This window comes from Aedes aegypti, chromosome 1 (assembly GCF_002204515.2).
Source record: "Aedes aegypti strain LVP_AGWG chromosome 1, AaegL5.0 Primary Assembly, whole genome shotgun sequence".
In the NCBI taxonomy this organism is placed as follows: Eukaryota; Metazoa; Arthropoda; class Insecta; order Diptera; family Culicidae; genus Aedes; species Aedes aegypti.
Genome location: NC_035107.1, coordinates 61,375,708 through 61,402,687, shown reverse-complemented (window position 1 = coordinate 61,402,687; position 26,980 = coordinate 61,375,708). Strand labels below are relative to the sequence as shown.

Sequence of the window (26,980 nt, the reverse complement as noted above, 5' to 3'; positions counted from 1 at the left end):
CCAGGATTTTATTTTTTAAGATTAAGTCTTTCGTGAAATTTTATTTAAATTATTCTAGTGATTTTACCAAGATTTTCTTCGGTGTTTCCTTCAAAAAATTGTTCTCCAAAAATACCTTACTTTCCAAGAGCTCATGTATACATCGATAGATTTCCACCTCAATTTTTATCATGAATTCACCCTTATTCAAGTAAAATCGTTCAAGGATTGTCCAGAATTTTTGAATGGATTTCTCTATTGTTTTTATTTTTTTTTCAAAAAGGGCGCTGAGACACCTAGTTCTTGAAATTCTCATAGTAATTTCTTTAGGATTTTTTCAAAGAAATTTCTTCTGGAGTTTTTCTAAGAATTGCAAAACTAATTATTGTAGTAGTTGTTTCTAGCACTTCTTCAAAACTGTTCTAACGATGCGGCATATATTTATTAAAAAATCTCAATCACCTTACAAGTGTGTGAGAAAAATATCGCCTTAAAGAAACTACAATGAACTAGGAGAATAAATAACTTACGGCATATTTATTCTGTCAAAAAGTCCTGTGAGATTTCTTCTAGAAATTTCTTTAAAATTTGTTCAACTATTCCTCCAAGTTGTTTTTTAAGGAATCCTAACATTGATTATTTTTGGAGTTTTTCTAATAAATCGTACAATAGTCACTTCAAGAATTCCAACAGTAATTCCGCATTGCAATTTCTCAGGAATTATTCAATATGTTTCTTTATTATTCCTGGAGTTTCTTCTGGGATTTCTCCGATGAATAGGGTCCTTAAATGTTTAATGAAATCTTGTTTTTATTCAATAACACGGAATAGCATGTTACTGCAACTTCTTTAGCAATTTTTCGAGCTCAAATAACGGCTATATCATATTTAAATTTTAATTTAAAAATTAGGTCCATAAATGAACCTTGACATTTTTGATCATGTTTGACGTTCGCTTAGTCGATAAAAACATCACAGGGGCTGTAGTTTTAACACTGGGGTTGTTCCTATCTGACATTTCGGAATGGACACGGAAAACAAAATACACCTCAGATTTGAGTTTAAGCCCAGAGGTGTGACAAAATCTAAAAAAACATAACAAATATTTGTTGGACTTAAACAAACCAAAAACATTTAAAAATTGAGCAAACATTTGTTTTTAGCCTAAACTTAAGCGTTTGGCACTAGAATTGGGACAGGGCTTTAGGATCCTATTCTCCAGAAGTTCTTACACGGTAATCTTGGGAGGATTTCTTCATAAGTTTCGTGCAAGAATTTTTCTTGATTATGCTTGAATTACTTCAGTGGTTCAGTCAGAATTTTGTTGAATATTCTTACACGAATTCCTGCAGAGCTTCATTTTCCAAAATTTCATTCTGAAAATTCTTTTAATATATCCTTACAATTTTTTTCACTAAATGCTCCACGAATGCTTGAAAAGATTTTTCTATCTAATCCTTGAATTATTTCTCCAGAGTCTTTTAAGGAACTATTTCTTGAGCATGTTCAGAGGTTTATAAAGAAAGTTTGCAAGAATTCCTCTAATAAAATTTGTAGATATTCCACCAGGGGATCTCGTAAGAAATTCAGTGTTTCTTTGATCTTTGAAGAATATTTCCATAAGTCAGTGAATTGCTCTTCTCTCTTTAAAAAGGTTTCATGCCATCAATATTCATGAAAACACCTCTAAAAAAATATTTTACTATTAATTCTCAAAAATATTTTTCAGGGTTTGCTATAGTACCGTTTGGTCACCAGTCACCGTGCGGCCTCCATTCACCGTGCACATATGCAAATTCCTACAGAATATTTATAGAATATTCGCAAATTATTCTTTTGGTAGCAAAATAAGATAAAACTGATGAAATGAGGTAGTTCTTGTCACAAAACATTTTGAAAAACCTAGTGTATGCAGTAAAAATCATATGAATTCCGTTTAATAATGCGATTTTTCAATACTCTTAGTAGAAACGCCAAAAATTAACATTTTTTCATTTCAACGTTAGAGTATCACATTTTTTATTATTTCAACAAGTTTTCGTTGCAGATACTTCTAGTAAGATGTATTTCACTGACTGGTCACTGCCCGAGCAGGTATTACCTTTACAAGATTGGAAAAATCCAATTCTCAGAATGTCGATTTTGTTTGAACGAAAACGAAACCGCTGAACACTTGCTTTGCAGCTGTGGAGCATTGTTCAATCAAAGGTTGTCAATATTTGGAAAAGGGTTATTGGAGCCCTCCGAAGTTTGGCAATGCAATCCAAACAGGGTAATAAACTTTATAAAACGAGTTGAGCCTAGTTGGGATAACGTGCTCCATCAACCATTGTCCACCACATCTCAATTGTGAGAGGATATTTGATGAGCACAAAATTAAATATGGGTCATACCACAATATTCCTAATTATTGGACGCAGTGGGTAAAAGGCTCTACAGACAAAGAAAAAAAAAAAAAAAAAGATGTATTTCATCGTATGAGGTTTTATGCAAATCAGATTTTTTTCTTGCGATTCAGTCGAAACACAAATGCATGGTGAATGGACCCTTTTCAATATTTATGGTTCCTTTTACCGTGCCTTAGTATAAAAGGCTTGAAATTATTGGGTAATATTGAATTTATTGTTATATCGCGATTTAACTACTTTATATTTAGTTTTTGAGCAAATATGAAATGGTTTGAACAAAACAGTCAAACCTCCTATAACGATTTTGATGAAAAATTAGTGATTAAGTTATTTTTTCAACTTTCTATGATTTTTATTTTAATATAAGATTTGAATACCCTTAAAAGTGAGTGCGCATGCTACTAGCAACATATTTTCTCCACCAACAACGATTCTTCAAGGTACAAAATTAAAACATGTCGAAAACTATACGCACGGTGAATGGTGATATAGAATGGTGCGAGGCGACGTTAACATGATATTTGTAAACATAATTTTTGAGTATTTTTTTGTTGTGCATCACTGATTTTTTATTTTTCCCTGAATTATGGTATAATTGCACGCTTCGTAATGGTATTCTAGTTCACTTATAATGATTTGTAAAAAAATATAATTTATTGAAATGCATATTTTTTTTTAATGCACGGTGAATTGTAGCTTGACGGTAATTTATTCTGTCATTCTCATTGGAAACCTTGAAAAAATGGATGGACATTAGGCCGTCCCTTATTTTTCGAAAATGTAAAATGTTAAAAGTTCGTCATTGTAAAGTGCTCGTTTTGGTAAGAAAAAAATCAGGTAAAAATTTGAAGTCCGTACGTGGACGCTAAGTGGTCCCCAAACAACCCTAAAGGTATTAGGTAGAGATGAACCCTGTGCGACAAATCGAGCTCGCTGCTCTAGTGTACGCAACATGAGTACAAAAAGCCACTAGTAACAAATTGATAATCAGCATGGACTTTTAAGTAAAATAATATTTTATATTGTGGATATCTTCATAACACTGCACGCTGACATAAAATTTCAAACTACAAAGGGATCGTTCAAATATTACGTAACGCAACAGGGGGAGGGGGGTCTTCCGTAGTGTTACGATCCTTACAATTTTTTATTTCATACAAAAGTTGTTATGTGGTAGAGGGAGGGGGTCTAAAATTGACAAATTTTGCGTTACGTAATATTTAAATCATCCCAAAGAAAACAAACTTCTATGCTGATTATCAACGCGCGCAGAACAATTTGTTACTGGTGGTATTTCGTACTCATGCTGCGTGCACTAGAGCAGCGAGCACGATTACGCTCAAGGGGTCATCTACACCTAATGAATTCAGGGCCGTTGGGGGACCACTTGGCGTCCTCGTACGGACTTCAAATTTTTACCTGATTTTTTTCTTACCAAAACGAGCACTTTACAATGACGAACTTTTAACATTTCGAATTTTCGAAAAATAAGGGACGGCCTAATGGACATGGATTTTTCTTCGAATAAGTGTCTTTGGTATCTTCCGTTAGTATGACAGGAACAAATACGGGATAACAATTTCAGACACTTGAGTACGGTCGTCCCGCCGCTTTGGATCAATGTTTGATGAAGTACAGAATTATTCATCATATAATTTTGGAATTCAGTACTAACCCGATTTTGTTAGTCCCTTTTTCAGAAATCTTGTTGTTCTCACTGTTTGATTAATGAATTTCAACCAAGTATTTTTTAGTTATGTTAAAGCTACTATTAATATTCATAACAAGGCAAATATAGAATATTGATCAATTGTTTACATTTTGAAGGAGAGCTTCACAAAGTTTTGAAAAAGAGGCTAACAAAATCTGGGCATCTAATGTAAACAACATTTTAACTGAGTGAAATTTATACCAGAATAAACATTAGTTATATTGGAAACTAATGTTGATACTGTGATGCCGCAGATTTTGATTACTCAGCTTCTTATTATTTTGATCATTTTAACAGTTAAAATATCAAAACTGAAAGCAGAAACCTGTTCCTAAGAAATCAAATTAAAAACGATTTTTGCCATAAGTGACAGTGATGTTAAATGTCATGAACATTACGTGACTCTGACAATTGAATAATGCGAATATCTTCCATCCCCGCGGAAAAAGTCATTGGAAAATGTATTTCTCTGGTAATCATATCTGAACTACTTACAGTTGGCCATATATTGGCTTAGAAAAACGCTATAAGCACTTCAATGTTTCCGAAATTTCGACATTTAACAGCTCTCAGTGAAAACAATTTAAAAATTTGAAAACTTTTTCCGCATTAAGGACATTGAGAACTCATTGAGGTTACACATATTATTGACTGGCATTGAAATGAAGTAATCAAAATAAAGACTTAATTTTTTATTAGTATGTAGCACTTTTGAGTTATAGTTATGTAAAATTGTTACAATAATAAAAAAATGGTAGAAGAACAAAATATGATATCGAACTTAAGATAATAATAAATTGATACCAAACAAAGATATCATCTTACTGCTGAAAACAAGATATGTTTTCAACTTGCTTTCTTCATGATGTTGAACTTTGCTCGAGTAATCTAAACAGCACGCAAGAAACTATGATAGAAATTTGTACAGTTTTTTCTGTTCCGAGAAAATAAAATACCGTAATCCGGGGTAACATTGATCATTTTTTTGAATGTTTCTCTAATATTTCGTTTGAAAATGCAAATGTTGCAATTTTTTATTTTTAAAACAAGTACGGTGGCCGTAGCTCGAGACTATATACAGTATTTTGTTTATTGAAAGATTTAAGTATGTTAAAAAAAATGTTAAAGGCGATTTTTTGATTTAGCTGATATGGGGTAACATTGATCATCTATGTAAGCATCGTTCGGTAATACTTAAAATGTCGTTACTTACTTAAATCATGGCCCCTGAAGCCGAATATGAAGGCTAATCGCTTACAAATCATTTACTTTTTGAGTTATTTTAAAATTAAAAACACCTTGAATCACGGAATACGCCTAAAGGTAGGCAATTTCCTAAGGGAATTTTACATTCTTAACAGTAATTCGGTAATGTTGCCTAATTGAGCATACTTATAAAAATTTTGACAACGGAATCGATTTCGGCGATGTCATATTTAGTAAGAACCACATTTTCCTTGCTTATATCGTTTGCAGAACTTATGTGAGACATGAATCTTTGGTAGTGTCATCCTTAACATTTAAAATCATTATTTCGAAAAGTCGACAAAGTTACGCATAAGGTAAACGCAATTTTCGCAAAAATATTAACTTTCATTAGCTCATAAATATAAGAAAGAAAAGCACCATTCATTTGGATTTGGAAATGTTTCATCAATAAATGATAATACAAACTTTTGATGAGATGAGTCATTCCGATCAATGCTACCCCGCTGATCAATGATACCCCGGATTACGGTACCGACAATATCCAAAGCTGTGATTATTTATTGTGGAATATTATGAAAGATTATATAGATATGGATATCAGATAAGTTTATTCAAAAAGTAACGCGAAAATTCCAGTAAACTTCTACAGAAATACAAACAAAATTTTGCACAAAATAAATTACTTTTCTCCAATTTTCTTAAATACAAAGTTCGAATAATCAGGTCAGATAATATATCTTAGTAGCTAGTTTTACTAGTGTTGAAACTAGGATTTTTTTATATAAACTTCCAAACTTTGAATTCTTATCAAAATAACTGAAAGTATTCATGCACTCTATTTCAATCATAAGATTGTAAGACAAAATGGGGAATGGAATTTCAAGTTCGGTTTCGATTGCATTTGTACGCATACGGTTTCATAAGTTATACGTTCGATTTTTTTTAATGTTCAATTTTTGTCCACGCCGATGTACGCCGCCGCCGCCGCCGCCGAAAATAGTCAACGGCGTGACGCCGATGACGCCGCCGCCGCCGGTACAAAAATGCTCTGACGCCGCCGCCGACCAAAAATATTTCGGCGCACAGGTCTACTTTTAGCGTAGTCAACATCTCCATGTGTTTACTCATTTTCGGGTAATTTGAATCGAGAGTGCAATCAGAATGCGAAGTTTTGTTTAATGTTTATGATCCATAATCGAGCAAGAGTCGCAATCAAATCACTGATTGCTTGCTTGGAGGCTTGCAGGATGCCTTTTAATGTTTGCTCTCCTTCCAAAGTCATCGAAATGTTGAATGTGCTTCAACTTTTTGGCACATTATTAGCTGATTCAACAATATCAAAAATTGATAATCAAACCATAACAAACAATTAAACAAAACAATGGTCTTTATTTTCACAGTCTTTACAACTGACAGTGGACGATATTCACTTATCGCCCGGGACATCCTGGCTACGAAGAACACTGTGTATCGATATATGGTTGTCATGGGCCTGGGATTTCGAATCAAAACTGTACACATGAATCAGAATATTGTCTGTCAAATCGAGTTTTTATTTTATTCACAGTGATACTAAAAACAAAATTCCATGGTTACTATGATGGCCCCCATAACAGCTTTCCAAAGCATTCCTGTTCTATGAGTAGATATTTCCATGCGTCATTACAACTGTGATTTTGAAAGACAACAAAAAATTATGGAACACTGCAACAGCTATTCAGTAGAATATTCGAGAAGGTTATTCTCTCTAATTCATAAAATGTTCTGGAATTTTCGAAATATTTCACAGCTGAAGAAACACTACAACAGCAATAGAGCTGTAATTATTCCAAATTAGAACATTACAACATCATAAAGGCCACGTGCTCAATAGAGTATGGTCAGAGCATACATTTAGGCGATTTGGCGGTCATTAGTATCACGCGTGTCAATGTCGGGTCATGTTTATAAAACCTCTACTTCTAACGTTATAACGTATACAGCCCCACTGGGACGGAGTGTGCTTCTCAGCTTATTATTTATAGAGCACTTTCACAGTTATGAACAGAGAGATTTATTAGTTCATGTTGTCATTTTGCAATTATACACAAATATTAACTATCTTTGAAAGATTATGCATAGCTTTCCGCTTTCAAATTTTGCAAGAGCATGGCTAGCCACGCTGGGTAAGCTAGTTCAAAATAAATTACTAAAGGAATTCATGGAGAAATACAAAGAACAATAAATGGACGGAAATCGAAAAAAAATGCATGAAGTCCGGAAGAATTTTAAGCAAGCATACGATGAATACCTCAAAGAAGTCATTGTGGAATCCTCCAAGATCCTGAAAAAAAAACTCTCGAATTCTCGGAAAAGCGCTTAAAGGAATAGTTTTGGAACAATCTTTAACATAGGGAAGGAATCCTTGAAAAGAATTGCTTCAAAAAATTCCTTAGCTAAGCTTAGCTTAGCTTAGCTAGCTTAGCTTAGCTTAGCTTAGCTAGCTTAGCTTAGCTTAGACTGACTACAATGAACAATTTCTATGTACCGTAAAACGGGGTAACTTTGATAATGCGGGTAACTTTGATAGCGCGGGACCCCCAACATATTAAACGAAATAACGAAGTTTCTGTCAATCAGTTAAGAAAAACGAATGCATAACTAAAGAATATTATTATGACACTTCATGTCAAAGCTATTTTCATTGGAATCAAGTGCATTTGACGATTTTTAAGCAAATATAAAAAATTTACAAGATTTTAGCATCCTTGCAACGCTTACAAACAATCTGTTCTACGACCACTATTTGATAAAGTCATAATGAGTTCGTCACTTACCCATGACAGCCTAGTTATAGTAGAACATTAATTCGGTCTCAAATCTCTTAGCAAAAACCATTTTTACAAACTGGGACCATTTTTGTAATCTAAGTCAGAAATTTCCATATAACGTTAAACGCCTAGAGGTATGCAACGCCCTATAAATGTTCCGTAATTCATTCAATCTTGTTCGATTTATACTCCATTATCAAAGTTACCCCAAAACAGAAAACCGACTTTCGGTTATACGAAAAATTAGAAAAGCCATATAGAATAAATCTTTTGGCAATCTATCAAGTGCAATCGATAGCTAGGATGTCAGTACTTGTTTTAAAAATATAAATTGTAATTCTTTGTAGCAGCATGTAGAAATACTCAAGTTTTCTTCAAAAAAACTATCAATGTTACCCCGTTTTACGGTAGTGGAAAATTATGCCGACACTTGAGGTGACGAACCATTCAAAGTTTGTTGAACAAATACCTAAATGTAACATTCCTACAGCTGTCAGGATGAAAGCATGTGTTATTATATTTTACTTATTTGAAAAGAAATAAAAAACTTGATTGGTTGGAACATCATAGAACACTCTTATTCTTATGCCGACACTTACAGTGGCGAACCATCCAAAGTTTGTTGAATAAAGTGAACTTTTCGCAAGTCTACACTTGTAGTGTCGAACCATTCAAAGTTTTTTTTTTAATTACAAAAATAAAGGTAAAATGGGGTGTTCTGAAAATAAAAAAAAATGTGAAGCATAAATAATTCATGAATCAGAGTTTGTGTCGACACTCACAGTGACGAACAATTCATAGTTTGTTGTAAATTCATATTTACGTCCCACAATTGTAACGATTAAATGTGCAGTCATACATATTTTATAGATTAGAAATAGTAGCATGAAACGGGCTCACCAATTGATCCTTTATCCTTCACTGTGCAGCCACAATCCACTCTCAGCCTCACTCGTTTGCTCGGCTATATAAAAGCACTCAGAAAAAAAAGGCGCGCGACCCGAAAAGGAAAAAAAAAACTTGGCTTTCTTGACGCACTGCCCAGCAGCAAACGTCAAGGTCAAAGGATCAAAAAGAACTAACCGATCACGCCACTTTTTCACTTACTAGACCGACGCGCGACATGTTTGATCCTGCCCTCGTCGCTCGCCCCCGTAGGAGCAAGTCTAATTGCTTCAAAAAATTCATGGATAAAAACTCTTTTTCTTAATTCCTGAATATTTAGCTTTTTCATAATTTCATCCTTGAATTCGTCCCCTTCATGCTACAACTAGATAACTCGAAATTTGAAATTTTTGACTTCAATATGTCAAAATATTATTCTCAATTAGATCTGAAAAATATCTACAGCTCATAAGCGTGTGATTCAATATACATAACTTGAAGTTTATTTTCCAATCATATTCTTTGCGAATAACCATCACCTTGTTAAACGGTCATATTTACAAAGTTGTACATCTCAAAATTTTGATTTTCGAGTTATCTAGTAGCATTAAGGGGACGAATTCCTCTGAGAGTTTCTCTTGAGGCTACCGTAATCCGGGGTAACATTGATCATTTTTTTGAATATTTCTTAAACATTTCATTTGAAAATGCATGTGTTGCAAATTTTACATTTTGAAAACAAGTACTGCCACCCATTGTTCGTGATTATGTACTGTATTTTGTTTTCTGAAAGTTTAAAGCATGTTTAAAAAAATGTTTTAAGTCAGTTTTTGATTTAGCTGATATGGGGTAACATTGATCACACCATGAAAACATCGTTCGGTAATATTGAAAATATCATTACTTACTAAAATCATGGTCCCTGAGGCCGAATATGAAGGTCAAACTCTTATAAGTCATTTATTTTTTAAGTTATTTTAAAATTAAAAACACCTTGAATTGTCGAATACGCCTAAATGTATGCAATTTCCTAAGGAAATTCTTCACGCTTTATAATAATTTGTGAATTATGTTTTATTGAACATATTTATGAAAATTTTGACAACGGAGTCGTTTTCGGCGATGTCATTTTTAGTAACAACCGCATTTCTCTTGCTCATATCGTTTACAGAACTCATGTGAGACATGATTCTTTTATGGTGTCGTCCATAATCATGAAAATCATTGTTTACAAAAGTTGAAAAATTTACGCATGAACACAACTTTATTTTCGCAAAAACCTTATTGTTTATTAGCTCATGATTAGAAGAAAGAGAATCGCCATTCATGCATTAAAAATATTTCATCAACAAATGTTGATTCGAGCTTTTTACGAAGAGGGTCATTGCGATCAATTTTACCCCGCTGATCAATGTTACCCCGGATTACGGTACTCCAAAAAATAATCTATGGATTCATTTTGGAATATAAAAAAACACAAAGCCTTGCTTTGTGATTTGTTTTAGGTTATCTAGCCAAGAAAATGCTGGGAAATTTATATTGAATTCGTGTAAGATGGGAGCTTTGGGATATTTTAGAAAGGTTTTTCAAGAAATTTCTTTATGGATTTTCATTTGAACTTGTTTAGGAATTCTACTCGTAATTCCTGGTCAGATAATCACATTATTTCATCTTTTATTTTTTGTAAAGTTGATCCAAGTTTTTTTTTCAGATATTTGTCAGAAAAAAAAATCTCCTAGGATTCTGCTACGAAGTATTTTTTTCATTTTTCTCCAGAAATTCTCGATAATATGTAAGCTGGGGTTCAAAAGAAACCTATGTTTTACCTCTAAAAACTTCTCAAAGAATTGTTATAGAGATATCTTCAGAAATTCCTTTTATTTTGCTTCTGAAATTTTTGCAGAACCACCAAGATTATCTAAGATTTCCTACAGGAACTATTTCACTAGTTTTTTTTTTCTTATAATCTTCGATCAGGATTTTCATTAAGAACATCTCGAAACATTGGGCGGTATGAATAAAGTGTAGTAAAGTTGAGTTTATTATATTATCGGTAGTAAATGCTACATGTGGAACACGAGTGGAACATGTTTGAGTCATTTTACTTCACTACACCTTTCGAACATACTACAAACAACGCGTTGGTATGAACAAAAGTAGCATTCACTACAAAGCTGTTGGTAGTTAGCTTCAGATTCCGTTTTGAGATTCCGGTTTGAGATTCTGGTAAGGGGTCATCCATAAATGACGTAGCATTTTAGGGGGGAGGGGGAATCAACGATTTTGTGATAAACCATGTATTAGGTATGGGAAAATATGCTACGATGGGGGAGGGGGAGTGTCAACAATTTGCCAAAAAATGCTACGTCTTTCATGGATGCTGCCTCAGATTACCGGAGGAATTTTTAATTTTCGCGTGAATTTTGGCAATTCAGGTATTTATAAAGTAATACTGAACTTTACGTGAGAATTGTGATATCCAGTATTCTTGGATTTGCTTTGGAATTCCAGAATTTTCAAAAAAAAAAAAAATCTGGGATTCCGATAGACATTCTTGATTTGTTATAATAATTCTGGGATTATGTAAGTCTTTCTGGGATTCTTGTGACAATATTAAAAATCCGGCATTTAATTCGGTTATTAAATCTGAAATTATTTTGGTATCTTTGAGAAGGTATTTCTAACATTTTTGGATTTTACATTAGAATCACAGTACTGGAATCCAAAAAAGTTTTCTGATTTCTGATAATTAAGAATTTTCTCCAGGGCTTCGTCCAATAGGTTCATCGTTTTCATTATTTCCAGATTGCTCCTCCTCGAAGAAGACTACAAAGAATTGATCTAGGCAATTTAAAAAAAATCTGAAAAAAATACTTCTCGGACTCCGCGAATCACACAAGACATGTTGTTAGAAAAAAAAAATCAATCTTTGGTAGAGCTTCCAATAAAACAAAATTTGCAGTAATTCTTAAATTCTCATGGTTTTTAAATTGATTAACTAATTACTCGTGGTAAAGATGAATAAATCATGCCATCGCTTCCACAACAACTGTACTGTAGAAGTGTATAGACGATGGACGGCTGAATGTCGTTCGCATTCAAGAGACGACATGATTACTACAGAGAGGCAGTACACTATAATATAAATTTGCACAAATGGAATTTCAATTTGAAACTTGTAACCTTCTGAGTTATTGGGTCACCAAATGGTAAATCAACTCGTCTAGCATACAAGAGTCGTGGGCTCGAATCCCATCTTAGTACGTGTCTTAATTTCTCTCATAATTTATCCATCTTCACCAAGCGTAATGGGTTAATTTATTTAAAACCCAATCGCTAAAGGATTGTCATTAGTGGAGCTGTTAGAAAAATAGTTAGTTGGATCGTTGAATCTTTTTCGAGAATTTCTTAGAGTTAAAGAGTAATGTTCACAAAAAAAATTGCATGGTGGGACATTTCGCCTTCTTAAAAATGAGTTGTACCCTTTGTCCCTTCTTTTTCCTGTTCTTTTGTCCTTCGACCTTTTGTCCTCTCGACGTTTAGTTAGTCGTAGATTTTGAGTATTATGTATAACGATCGTTTTTGCGTAAAATTCGTTAAACATTGAGATCGTTCGTCTCCCTCCCACTGATAGCAATCCTGGTTACGTCCATAGTCAATCGCCATGGGTAGGCGCAAGACATACACAAAAGGTTCTTTCCTCTGTTCCGTTGTTGCCCCTTCTGTTCCACAGTGCCAAATCTCTTGTTGAGTGCTCATGTTTTGTCGGGTTACATGGTTGTAATTTATCGCGTCATGATGCCGCGACACCGTGCATGCTAATTCTGATTTATCACTGTACTTAATTTTAGCGTTTTTGGGATCCTCCGTAACCTAATTCCCTTTTTTTGGGACACCAATCGGCAACCCGCTGTTATTAACGTTTGGCTCTTTCGATTTCTCTTTTCAGAGCGTTCCGATGTTTCTGCCGGTGATGCGCGGAACCCTTTCCCTGCCGGCGAATCGTGATCCGGAGGTCCTGGAGCGACTGCACCCAAACCACATGATCAACATGTGCAGCCGGTTGCAGAGCCACTTCAACACCTGTGCCACCCAGGTCGCCTCCGAGCAGCAGCAGATCACCAACAAAATCAAAGAGGTACTTGAGTGAAATTAACCCTCTTATACCCAATTTTTTGTTTTTTTTTAGCTAAATAATCGCAGATTCGCGTTTTTGATTTTTCTAATTTTTGTTTTTGACCAATTTTATCTTTTTTACCCTCTTCTTTGATTACTGATATTTTTCAGGAGCGGCATTTGGCATAATGATTATTTAGCATAACTAAAAGTTATATCCCATCTTACAAAAGATGCCTGTTCTTGATGAATAAATGCTGTGCCAAATGACCGTAATGCTAAATGGCTTTATTGGCATGGCCCGATAAAAAAATACGGTGCTTTTAAAAATATAATATAGGTTCAAAATGTACCAATTGTTGAATAACACAATGAATAATACTCATGCAGTCGTGGGTTTTTAAATAAAGTCGTTCTTCGAACTTTTTTCAAAAATACAAAAATGTTTATACAAAAGAGAAACCGGAAGGTACTCTGTCTAAAGGCGAAGTTGGATATTATTGGGTTAATGAGTTCAATGCAAATCATCGTACGACATCTTTTTTCTCGTTCTCGTAGGTGGACCAGGAGATATCCAGCGCGTTGGCCCAGCTGGTGCAGAAGCAGAAACTGTACACCTCCTACGCGGAGACGTTCTCCAAGGTGCGGGTGATATCGCAGCAGCTGACCCGGTGCAACGACATCCTGAACCAGAACATCGAGAGCATGGAGTACTTGAACAACCTGCTGGACGTGGACGATCGGTTAGAGCCGTTCGTGTGGAAGACGGAGTAGGGTTTGGGTAGGGGGTTTGGGGCTACCAAGCAGTATAACCAAAATTTGCATTAGTGCTGGTGATCGACACTAAGTGTTGAATCTTGCAATTTTATGTTTAAATCTCTAGTACGGGAGCTAGGGAAGTTGGCTGAAGCAATTTGTTCTAGTTTATTTATGCACATTTGCAATTAGCTATACCTAGTTTTACGGTAAATGAACTGATGGATTGATAATGCACGGAATGGCTTTGTAATCGAATCGGAATGAATTGTATTCGAATCTCTCCTGGGCTGTACGTTTTGTAACATTTGTTTGATGCTAGCAGAATTTCTCTAGAATGAAAACTAATGTTTGGACTGCTGTCAAAACCCAGTCAAATATTTGGCATCTTGTGTATACTGATGTACCTAGTCACTACTTGAGATAGCTGGGGAGTAGGAAAAGACGATTCATTGCGAAACTTTTCAAGAGGGCCTATGTAACATTGAGAGGTTCTTTCCTCTCTCGCTCTCATTCGATTGAAATAGTGCTATATAAGCTTTTGGGAAGTTTCTCACTATGGATCGAACGACAATGTCGCAACAGCAGAGGTTAATGTGGGTCAGTTATTGTTCAAAGAGAAATTTTGTTGATTACCTTTAAGAGAATTGCAAATATCTGTCGACGGAAAACAGGATGCTGTTAAAATATATCGTTGTGTCACCGATACAGGTGGTATTTGAGATGCTATCTACAGATAAAGTTTGTCTTTTGAAAAGATAAACTTAATATTGATAAACAGCTGAGAAAATCTTTAAACAAGCTTTCAAAGCGATTTTCATAGTTAGTTGTAATTGTCTGATATCTGAATTAATCTTCCAGCTGTTCAGTTGAATACCTTTAAGTAATTGATAACTCAATTTAATACTTTACCATTTAATTCGGGTCTTGGCCATTTGACATAACGCCAGAATGGTAATTTGGCATACCATTTTTTCTCCAAGAAAAGGCAACTTTTAGAAGAATTCCGGCTATGCAAAATGACTATTATGCGAAATGACCTTATCCAAAACGACCTAATGCCAGATGGCGTTAAAAAGACCCACTCCCTTTGATTCCACCTAGAGTTTGTATCATATGACAGCTACGCGTCTTTTATATCATGAACTAGAACTTTTACCTATTATGTTTTCTTGAAAATACGGGGCAAGTTAAGAATTTTTATCAAAAAGATTTTTATCAGTCCGTCAAGGCCTTAGTGACGGTACTGGCCCGTTGAATACGATACGTATGATCACCCTAGATATAGGTCACTTTAGGCAAAAATGGTGGCATTTATGCAGTTCGGTTTCGTCCCCGTTTTTAAGCGTAAGATTTCAAAATGGCGCTAATAAAATGGAATAAGCAATATAATAATTTATAATAACATCATATTTTATTTATATAAATATTTTAGAATGGCAGAGAAGCATACAAACTTTGATTTTGAATCCCCTCACTTTAAGTGAAAACGATTTCAAATCCCTTAATCTTCAAAACATTTTAGTGTTCTGAACTCATTGTTGTAAGGAGCTATGGGCTCAATTTATGCTGTTCCGTTTTACAGTGCCCTTTTATAGGGCGCTGTAATAACCCATTGTGCTATGGAGTAGTATGCTTTTTACGCTTTAGAAGGAGTACTACAAGCTATTCCGGCTAACTGTTATTTGATAGCATCTACGCTTGAAAGCAATCTATATCTGAATCAAACCGATTGAAATTGCTTCTGCCAACGACTCTGTCTGCGCTATCGATAGTAGCATGTATTCATTTGAATCAAAGTGTTTGCCATAAAAAATAATACCCTGATTGAGATTTTTAGCCTATAAGCGAATCATAATTCTTAGTTTCCCGTAAGTTAAGCTATTGTATTATTTTTCAGCTAGCTATCAGAAATAAAATTGTTCATGAAATTTAGTCACCTTCATGCCATTTGCGATGACATCTCCTATTGCCGTTATCCAAGGCTAGCATTGTCTTTAGCTGAAGGAATGAAGGAAATGAAGGAAATATCGAAACTGCTGCATACATATTCAATGACATTGTACTAGAAATCATAAAACAAGAAATTCATTTCAAGAAAATATGGCGAAACCTCAGTACAAAAAATCCAATATGGTATAACAACCATATAAAAAATCTGAAAAATCGGAAGCAAAAGGCACACAAAATTTATAAGAAACACCAGAGAGATGAAAACTTAGCAAAATATTTGGACATTTGCAATCAATTGAATCTTGCCATCAGTAATGCTCTTGAAAAATATAATTCAAAAACTGAGTTTGAAATAAAGTCCTGTCCGTCTTATCCGGAAATTTCTAGAGATATTGGTGTACATCAAATCCACGTGCGGGAAATTTCAGACGCTGCAAAAGGTCCCGGCCCGGACACGATTCCACAAGTATTTATGAAAGATTTAGCAAAAGAACTAACAGCGCCATTATTTTGGCTTTTAAATAAATCCTTTGAATCCAGAATTTTTACAAAAAATCGGAAAAGCTCCTTTTTAGTGCCTATCTTTAAATCTGGCCGAAAATCTGATACACGTAATTATCGTAGTATTGCCATTATCTCTTGTATTCCAAAACTTTCCGAGTCAATTGTTAACAAAAAGCTCTTTATTCAAATCAAAAATAGAATTACTGACACGGTTTCTTTAAAGGTCGCTCGACCTCAACAAATTTACTTCAATTTGTTGACTATTCATTGAATGCAATGGACAATGGAAACCACGTAGAAACTCTTTTTACAAACTTTAGCAAGGCATTTGATCGCATTGACATACCAATGCTACTTTTCAAACTACAAAAATATGGAATCGACCCAGGACTGCTGAAATGGCTTGAATCGTATTTAACTGACCGCCAACAAATAATAAAATTCAAAGGAAACAAATCAAAACCAATTCAAGTCACTTCGGGTGTCCCTCAAGGCTCTCATTTGGGACTTCTTTTTATTATGTATGTAAACATTTCCTTCATTTTCAATAAACTTGAAATGTTAATTTATGCCGATGCCATGAAGCTCTACCTGGAAATAAGTAATGAAAAAGATATCAATGCATTCCGCAATGAAATAGAAACATTCTACATCTGGTGCAAAAAAGTCTATTAGAACTGAATGTAAAAAAATTGCAACCTAATATCATTTAGCAGAAAAAGAACAACACCACGCAATTCAATTTCATTAGGTAATCAAAATGTGGAAAAATGTGAAAGAGTATGGGACTTTTGAGTAATCTTTGACTCTTTCTTTCGTAGACCACTACAATACAATAATTCACAGGGCTAATAACATGCTAGGGTTCATAAAACGTTTCTGCTACAACTTTCATGACCCATACACAATTAAAACTCTATATATTGCATATGTAAGATCAATCATGGAATACTGCAGCATTGTATGGTCTCCTTTCTCAATCACACACGAAGAAAGATTAGAATCTGTACAAAAACAATTTCTACTACATACCGTAATCCGGGGTAACATTGATCAGCGGGGTAACATTGATCGGGATGACTCATCTTGTTAAACGTTCAAATAAAGATTTATTGATGAAACATTTTCGAACCATGAATGGTGCCTCTCTTTCATATATTCATAAGCTAATGATAATTAAGGTTTTTGCCAAAATTGCGTTTAGTTCATGCGGAAATTTGGCAACTTTTTGAAACAATGATTTCTATCATTTTCACTGACACTACCGAAAATTCATGTCTCACATGAGTTCTGCAGACGATGTGATCAAGGAAAATGCGGGTGTTACTAAAAATGGCATCGCCGAAAACGATTCCGTTGTCAAATCTTTCATAAGTTTATTCAATTAGGCAACATTAACTAATTACTATTACGAATGTAGAATTTCCTGATGAAATTGCCTACTTTTAGGCGTATTCCGCGGTTCAAGGTGTTTTTAATTTTGAAATAACTCAAAAAGTTAATAACTTGTAAGAGTTTGGTCTTCATATTCAGCTTCAGGGGCCCTAATTTTAGTAAGTAACGACATTTCCAATATTAACGAACGTTGTTTACTTGGGTGATCAATGTTACCCCATATCAGCTGAATCAAAAAATCACTTAAAACATTTATTTAAACATGTTTAAATCTTTCGAAAAACAAAATAAAGTACATAGTTAGGAGCGGTGGGTGCCAGTACTTGTTTTGAAAATATGAAACTTGTAACATTTGTATTGTGATATGAAAAATTTAAGAAAAACTAAAAAAAATGATCAATGTTACCCCGGATTACGGTACTCTTCGTAAATTAGGTTGGACATTATTTCCACTTCCACCCTACACAGCACGCTGCATGCTTATTGACAGTACAAACTTTGAAAGAGTGGCGTGAAATCGCAAGAGTTTTATTTGTAAATGATATCGTTTCGCAACGTATTGATTATACAGAAATCTTATCTATATTAAATTTCTACGTTCCTTCTAGGCAACTACGAAATCGTTAGTTATTCTTGATAAATCATCATCGAACAAATTAAGCAAAAGCCGGGCCTCTAAATCAAATGATGGCCATTTACAATCAACATTGCGAAACTATTGACTTTACCATGCCTCGGCAAAATCTAAAAACATACTTCAAATCCATTCGAAATCGCTACACATAAAATAAAACAAAATGAAATTAACATTACTTGCACTACACTTTTTTCTCAATATTTTTTATAAATTTCATAATTTTAGTATTAAGAAATAAAACAAAAATATGTATATGTAAAATGTACTAGTCTACGTCGGTTGACGAAAATAAATAAATACTCCCATAGTAGCATATCAAGAAGCCTCAACGTTTTTTTTTACAGCAAAAGAGTTGAACAAAAAAAAATGAGAATATAAACAAAAAACTATAAGGGTACATCCCTATGGGGTTGTACGAACTGGTGACGTAGGACCACGATGGTTAATGTAACTGAATTTGATGTCATTCTTGTTGCTCGTTTTGACTTCATACTGTTTTCTGTGCTCGAAACTTTCGTAAATATTGATGCATATAACGATTTGCAATTTGGTCAATCATTCGGCATATTTATCTATGAACATGTGAAATTTCACTTCAGGATGTATGATCATTTGGAAATTATATTAATAACCTCCTCTGAAATATACAGTAGTATTGAAAAGAACAGTAGTGATTCAGTAGTAGATCCAGTCATCGCTTTGTAGTTCTTATGGTTTGAGAGAAATATTATTCATTGCTTGGCAATGTAATAAATTAAGTCGGAAATATTACTCCGATAACTCTTATACGCACATGTGGTGGTCTTAAAAAGAGCCAAAGGCTCTGTTAGCACGAATGCTGTCATAGATAAATGGCACTACAGGATATTATCAGTTGATTGCCATGGTTAAACGAAAAATCCTCAATGCAATGCAATGAACAAGTTCTCTGCTTATACGACGAACCAGCTGAATGTTTCGTCGTGTGGATGGCACACATCAGCAACAGGTATTGGACCACACGGCTGAAGTCGAAATCTTAAAATGTAGCTCAAGTTTGAAATCTTGAGCAATTTCACAAGCTGGACGCTTGATTTGCCTAATAATAGTGGTAATGGTGCCTAACAGACTTGATTCTTGACTGCACCACAGATGATGAGTTTATCATGAGCCGAAATCTGGAAGCGCAGGTCAATCTTTAGCGATTTCACAAACCAAACGCTGATCACAGCTCAGCAGGCTTGTGGCTGCGAGGTGCTCCTCGGTAAGCAGGTTCGAATGAGCTCGAAAGCGAAAATGGAATGAAACCGAATCCGGCGAAGGAAGCATGTTTTAAACCCTTAGATTAGCAGATGATGCTCCTCCCTTTCGTGCTCTTCTCTTTCTAGTCGACCAATCTGGGAAATGGGTATGTGCCAATAATTAGTTGGGCTTAGAATTGCTTGAAAATTGCGGAAAATGATAATGCGTGAGAAATGGTTCGAACATGAATATTGTTGGAAGGTTTAACATTTACTCAATATTCACTACTTAACTATTGATAATCATTAGTTTTCTTCATCATGAAGGTAAATATCTGATCCATTGGTGACAAAATGACGAAAATTATTAAATGAGAATTTCTTTTCAAAAGCATTCGAAATATGTCGCAATTTTGTTACATGTGATAATTTTCGTAATTGGAGCGTTTCCATAATATATGCAAAATCAAAGACGCTGTTGGAAACCACTCTATTTTACAATCGTTATGAAATGTTGAGCTCTCACGTCGACGGCACTGCAGCAGCCTCCGCGAATTCAATCTCAAATTGTTGTATCATCAATTATTCATGACAAATTAAGTTTTGTACGAATCTGTGAGATTGATTGAAGAATATAAGATGTAATAAGGTCGGAAACATTATTCTTTCAACTCTTTTCCACAAATTTGATGGCCCTGACAAGGGCCGATGGCTTTCTTAGCCTCGATGCGGTCACAGATAAATAGCACTGCGGGATGTTATCAGTTGATTGCCATGACACACAAAGACACTGTTGGATGTGCCACTCCAGTTTAAATTCGTTGTGAAATGTTGAGCACTCACCCCGACGGCACTGCAGCAGCGTCCACGAATAGTCTCAAATTGTCGTGCCATCAATTATTCATGACAAATTAAATTTTGTACGAAATTGTGAGATTGATTGAGGAATATAAGATGTAACAAGGTCGGAAATATTATTCTTTCAACTCTTTTCCACAAATTTGATGGCCCTGACAAGGGCCGATGGCTTTCTTTGCCTCGATGCGGTCACAGATAAATAGCACTGCGGGATTGATCAGTTGATTGCCATGGTCCGTGGATGGCGCACACAGCAACGGGTAGTGGATCACCGGGCACAAGGCGAAATCTGGAAACGATGCTCACTCTTGAAATCTTGAGCGATTTCCACCGATCACCAGACGCTGGATCGCTAGCTTCAAATCAGCAGGTGCGGACGTCGCTGCGCAGGATCGTAGCAGCTCTTGCCAGCTCGGAAGTCGAAACGGAATGAAACCGAATCCAACGAAGGAAGCATGTTATATACCCTTAGATTAGCAGATTATGCTCCTCCCTTTCGTGCTCTTCTCTTTCTAATCGACCAATCTGGAAAATGGGTATGTGCCAATAATGTGTTGGGCTAAGAATTACTTGAAAATTGCGGAAAATGATAATGCGTGAGAAATTGATCAAACATGAATTGTTGAAAGGGTTGACATTTACTAAATATTCTATAGTTAGCTATTGATAATCAATAGTTTTCTTTAGTATGAAGGTGAATTTCTGATTATTGCGTGCCAAAATGATGGAAATTGTTCTATCAAAATTTCTGTTCAAAACCATTCTAAACATGTCGCAATTTTGTTACATGTGATAATTTTCATAATCGAAGTGCTCCCATAAAATATGGCAAATCAAAGACACTGTTAGATGTGCCACTCTAGTTTAAATTCGTTGTGAAATGTTGAGCACTCACCCCTTCGGCATTGCAGCAGCGTCCACGAATAGTCTAAAATTGTCGTGCCATCAATTATTCATGACAAATTAAATTTTGTACGAAGCTGCGAGATTGATTGATATTATATAAGATGTAATAAGGTTGGAAATATTATTCTTTCAACTCTTTTCCACAAATATTATGGCCCTGACAAGGGCCGATGGCTTTCTTAGCCTCGATACGGTTACGGATAAATAGCACTACGGGATGTTATCAGTTGATTGCCATGGTCAAACGGGGAATTTGCTTATTCGACGAACCAGCTGAATGGTTCGTGACGTGGATGGCGCACAACAGCAACGGGTATTGGATCCCCGGGCACAAGTCGAAATCAGGAAACGATGCTCACTCTTGAAACTTTGAGCGATTTCACCAGTCCGACGCTCGATTAGCAGCATCTCCTCGGATCAGCAACTCTGGGGGCTTCTGGTTTCTGGTTCCTAACGGGCTGGCTTCTGGACCACCGATCACGAGTCGAAATCTGGGAGCGCGGATAAATTTGCGGCGGCGATGACGATGGCTTGAACGCTTCTTCGAGCAGCAGTAGTTTGCCGCTCGGAGAAGCACCCAAGCCATCGTCATTGCCGCCGCAAATCAATCTTGCGTCTTCCTCTTCCGACGACACAAATTGGACTGTGACGCGGGTGCAAAAGCAAAGCGAGAATGACTCGCCCGACCGTGCTCACAGTCCGACCGCAAAAAGAAGACTGAGGGAAGAAGTAGGGAGCATTTGCTTTTATAGTGGGAAGCGACACCGTCGAAAAGTGCTCGAACGTGATTGGTTGGATAAGAAAGGGGTCAACATTTATCAAATTTTCAATAGTTTAACAACAAAATTCACTTATCGGATATATTACTAACGATGCGTAGATACATTTCTGATCGAATGATACTAAAATCGTAATAATTGGTTCATAAACAACTGAGTTATTAACGTTCAAAATCTCCCCTAATTTCGTTACATGTCTCATTTTCCGTACTTTTAAAGTGCACCCCAATATAGAAAACAAAGACGTAGTCCTACGTCAAAAAAAAACGAAACAAAGTGAGGTATCAATTACTGACTGAAACGTCAGCATAATATGACGAATAATAGATTAATCCACCATGTTACGCTCAAAAGTCAATTGGAAAGCAGTTCTAAACAATCTTTTTTTCTTGTATAGGTAACTTAATTTTGCTATTCAGTTTCATACAGGTTGAATTTAATTTGTAGTATTTTTGCACTTGTTACCATAAAAATTTGTTTTATGTTCACGAATGAAAATAAAAAAAAGAGTTCTACCTCTTTGCTGCCGTTTACAAATTACGTAACGCTCTATGGAGAGGGCGGATTAGGTTCAAGCATTAGATCTCATACAAGAAAAAAAAAATTTGTTACGTAATAAATGGTCGCTGTCTTTTACGTATTCGAACCCTCTGACCTGAATCTCAAAAAAGTAGATTTGAGTATTGTACCTTTTAATTTCGCCCTAATAGCTTATCTTGACAGATAGGCGCATTTTGACTACCACTTGTAACCTTCTTCAGTATTGATGGATACGAATAACTGACAATAAACAAGGCTACAATGAGGCCTTCCTTAGCCGAGTGGTTAGAGTCCACGGCTACAAAGCAAAGCCATGCTGAAGGTCTGGGTTCGATTCCCGATCGATCCAGGATCTTTTCGTAATGGAAATTTCCTTGACTTCCCTGGGCATCAAGTATCATCGTACCTGCCACACGATATACGAATGCAAAAAGGGCAACTCTTGCAAAGAAAGCTCTCAGTTAATAACTGTGGAAGTGCTCATAAGAACATTAAGCTGAGAAGCAGGCTTTGTCCCAGTGGGGACGTTAATGCCAAGAAGAAGAAAGAAGGCTACAAGTGCACTTGTAGCTCCACTTAAGTGGTAGGGTAGAAGCACCGATTTTGAGCAGCCCAGGAGAGATTTTTTTCAATATATGGAAAGCCCTACGTGTACCACAAATACGACAAATATTATGTACGCAAATATCGGAAATGAGTAAAGCCTTATTTCGCATAGAAAATTTGCGTAGAATCAGTTTCAGCCACATTCTTAACTTAGATTTCTAATTCACCAACTTATGGTTACTATTCTGCTGTGAATCGCAAGTCAGTCCCATCTGTAAAGAGTAGGCATAGAGAAAATGGGCTGTGAAGTTTCCAAACTCGTTTTCATACGAATATTCAATGAAGGGGTCCATTGGCGTAAATAGGGAGGGGCCAGGGGGGGGGGGGCGTAGTGGAACATTTTAAGATTGATACGACGAATAGTAGCTCTTAAGACGAAGTAGAACGAAACCCTATGATGCCCACCAGAATCGGAGCGGCCTTCCGTAAGTTTTGGATACAAAGCTCATGTCGCTGCGCAATCCAAGCACCAATTAAACACATTGTTCAGCTGCACAAACATTGTCGGAAGACCGTTGTGATTTTTATTCATCAATAAATATCCGATTACTTACCATGAGTTGCGACTAGATACAACAGAGCTGGATGTTTTTAAATATGAATAAAATGAGATTTCCTTTAAGAAAATGGAAATTTTCACCAGGAAACATGCTATTGCAAGAGTCTTTCTGATTTGGCAGACAGCAAACGTTGTTTATTGTTTTCATTCCATATTAACGAAAACTTGGTAAAAATAATCGATACTGATTAGTCAGTACTATCATTTTACTGACTTTTTGCTCTTTCTCGGTGAATTTGTAATTTTGCGGTCTTATCAGCATAATCGTTTACTGAGTTCAGTAAATTAGGAAAAATATTACTGAAAATTAGTAATTTCAACAAAAAGTGCTGAAATCTCAGTATTTTTTATGGTTTACTGATCGAAAACCGTGAAATAAATTACCGAACAGCGATGTCGTTTTTAAGTGTGTACACGGTGCGAAAATCTTAAGTGGGACTGAAATGCGATTACTTTTCATTATGGGACAATTTGACTGTTTTTTCCCAGTTTTTCCGAACAAATCATATCATCTTATTAATGCAGCTGAAAGAGCATTGGAAACGTATCCTTCAAACCAATTTCAATTTTGACGAAAATGCAGATGGGATTGACTTGCGATTCACGGCAGTATTGACGCTATGGCAAAAACTGGTGCTTCTACCCTAGTCGATATAGGCGTATGTAACAAAGATAAGCAATCACTGCGGAAAAGTAGAGGGATGCACCACTTAAAGAGGATGTGTCGAAATGAAACTATGTATGTAGTGTTTTAATACATAATCAATGCCGAGGACCTGGGATCGAATCTCATCCCCGAGATAGTCACTTATAACATAAGACATTATAGTGATACTTCCTTCAGAATGGCTAAAAATCTTGTTAATAAAAACAAGAAAAAAAAACTACTTTTGCGTGAATTATTATTGATGAGGGATACGATGCACCACTTTTTGTGACACTATTGTGCTCTGCAAGATAAATCCACGTAATGCGATTATCTGAAAATGTCGATATACCGTCGCAGTGATAATGAAAATCACCAAATGTTTCAGATTTAGCAAATTTGAAACATTTGCCTTCCTGAAGAACGAAAAAATCCAAGCCTACTTGAATTTTGACATTAAGTTTGAATTGCGCGCATATCTTCTGCGCGTTACCGCCGCCGCTGGATGTGTATTTAAAATGAGCGCCGCAATACAACATTGAGGCACCTAAACTGAGAGGCATGATGCACCTTCGTGTTTTAAACGTTTTATTTATTTGTCAAAAAAAGAACGCGAATTAAAGATGATTTTGGCTTAGGGTAGGAGCGCCGGTTTTGGCCATACGCCAGTTGTAGCCATAGGGGATTATGCACCGTTTTACATTGCCAATCAGCATGAAACCTTTTGTGTTCAGTAGATCACATTCACATGACAGAGCTACATTCATTTACTCGACCAAATTGATTCAAAACATAAGAAAAACAATTAATTTTCCTTATAATTTTAACTCCCATACACCTAATTTGGCCAGGGCACTCCTAATTTGGCCACTCTCATGAGAAATCAATGAGATTGGCCAATTTAGGAACCGAAGATAAATCTCTGGCCAAAACTGGTTCCGTTGGCCTATATTGACCAACGGGATTTTCAAAGCGAAAAAATGGTTTTGGCTCAGTTTTGATATTTTACACATATAATATGGATTGAAAGCTTGCATTGACATATTTGTAGTATAAATACGGCTTCCCATTTAATTTTTATAGACATTTTCTCTTAAGCTGGCCAAAACCGGTGCTATTACCCTAGATGATGTTTTACAACTTTGGATACGATGTTAAAGACTTCAAATGACCTAACTTTTATGATTGTAGTTTATTTTGGAATGGATTGTACCAGGGTTGGGAAAAATCTGAAATTCATTCTACAGTAGCCAAACAAAGCTAATCGCAGTCAGCTGAACCAGTGAAACTCACGCCTATCGCTGCTGTAGGCAAAGAGACTTGAAAATTGCAAAACACCCGTTGCTAAGGGGTCATGCACAAATTACGTGACGCTTCAAGGGGGAGGAGGGGGTCAAGCCAAGTGTGACAAGCCTTACACAATTTTCGAAGAGCTCATACAAAAAACGTGACAAAAGGGGGGGGGGTCAAAAAAGTTGGAATTTAGCGTGACATAATTTGTGTACCATCCCTAAGGGCAACCCAAAATTACTGTAAAAAAATGTTCTATTTCCCGCTGCATTTCCCGCATTTAGAGCCTTCAATTACACTAACGATTTAGAAAACTCATGCACCCAACATAGGCAACTTGATGAGATTCACGTTTTTGAACTACTGTACTTTAAAAGCCACGTGATTTTCGCGAAATTCAAGTCTACTACTATTACCGTTCCCAGCACTGGATCGTACTGCTTCGACCAATAGACTGTTTAACGATAAACTTGCGACGATCGACGCGCCACCATATTTCATATAACGGAGGTTATTAGAACTAACTTGGAGATGATGATTTGGAGGTTATTTGGCAATTTGGAGGTTAAAATCCCCTCCAAACACTAGCGATTTTGCGGTGGGATGTTGACGTTTGATGACGAATAGAGTGCATGTTGCCTCGATCGGGCACTTGACAAAAAAAGAAAATGGAAAATAAAAATCGTTGTTCAGAATGACAAATCTGAGCTGTTTAGTGGAATACCTACACTGAGCCAGAAATTGCGTACGAATTTCATAAGAGAACGCTTGTGAATTGATTTCTCGGCTGGTTTTCTCTCTTTCATAAGAGTTTCATGAAATATAAAACGTCCGATATTCACAAGAAATTCTTGTCGTTATCATTAGAGATCTTATGAATATCTTTATTTTCCTTAATTCAAAGAGCGATTCTCTAAATACATAATGGTCGAAAAGAATTCCATAATTGATATCTATGATCCTTCATAAGAGTATCTTATGATATTATACCCATTTATATTATGAACGCAATGATCGATGGAAGTTCACAAGTTTTTCTTATGAGTCTCATTAGATGGTTCTTATGTCTTTATTCCCTAAGAAATTCGTATGAAATTCTTACGTGTATTTCGATAGGAAGTCGACTGTTCTTCACAAGTGTTAATAATAATTATCCTAAGCGCGCTTATGAATCTCTATCGTGAATATTATGTTATTACCATCGCTCCACGTA

The 26,980-nt window shown here is 35.7% G+C and overlaps 1 protein-coding gene across 1 annotated transcript in view; it reads left to right on the top strand.

Moving 5' to 3' along the window:
* LOC5570123 (BLOC-1-related complex subunit 5) overlaps positions 1–14,916 on the top strand; it is a 143,719-nt gene extending 128,803 nt beyond the window's left edge. The window contains exons 4-5 of the mRNA XM_021837406.1: positions 12,952–13,140; positions 13,677–14,916. Of these exons, the coding sequence (XP_021693098.1) occupies positions 12,952–13,140; positions 13,677–13,892 (405 nt within the window). The 3' untranslated portion in view covers positions 13,893–14,916. The remainder of the gene's footprint in view (positions 1–12,951; positions 13,141–13,676) is intronic.
* The last annotated feature ends 12,064 nt before the right edge of the window (positions 14,917–26,980 follow it).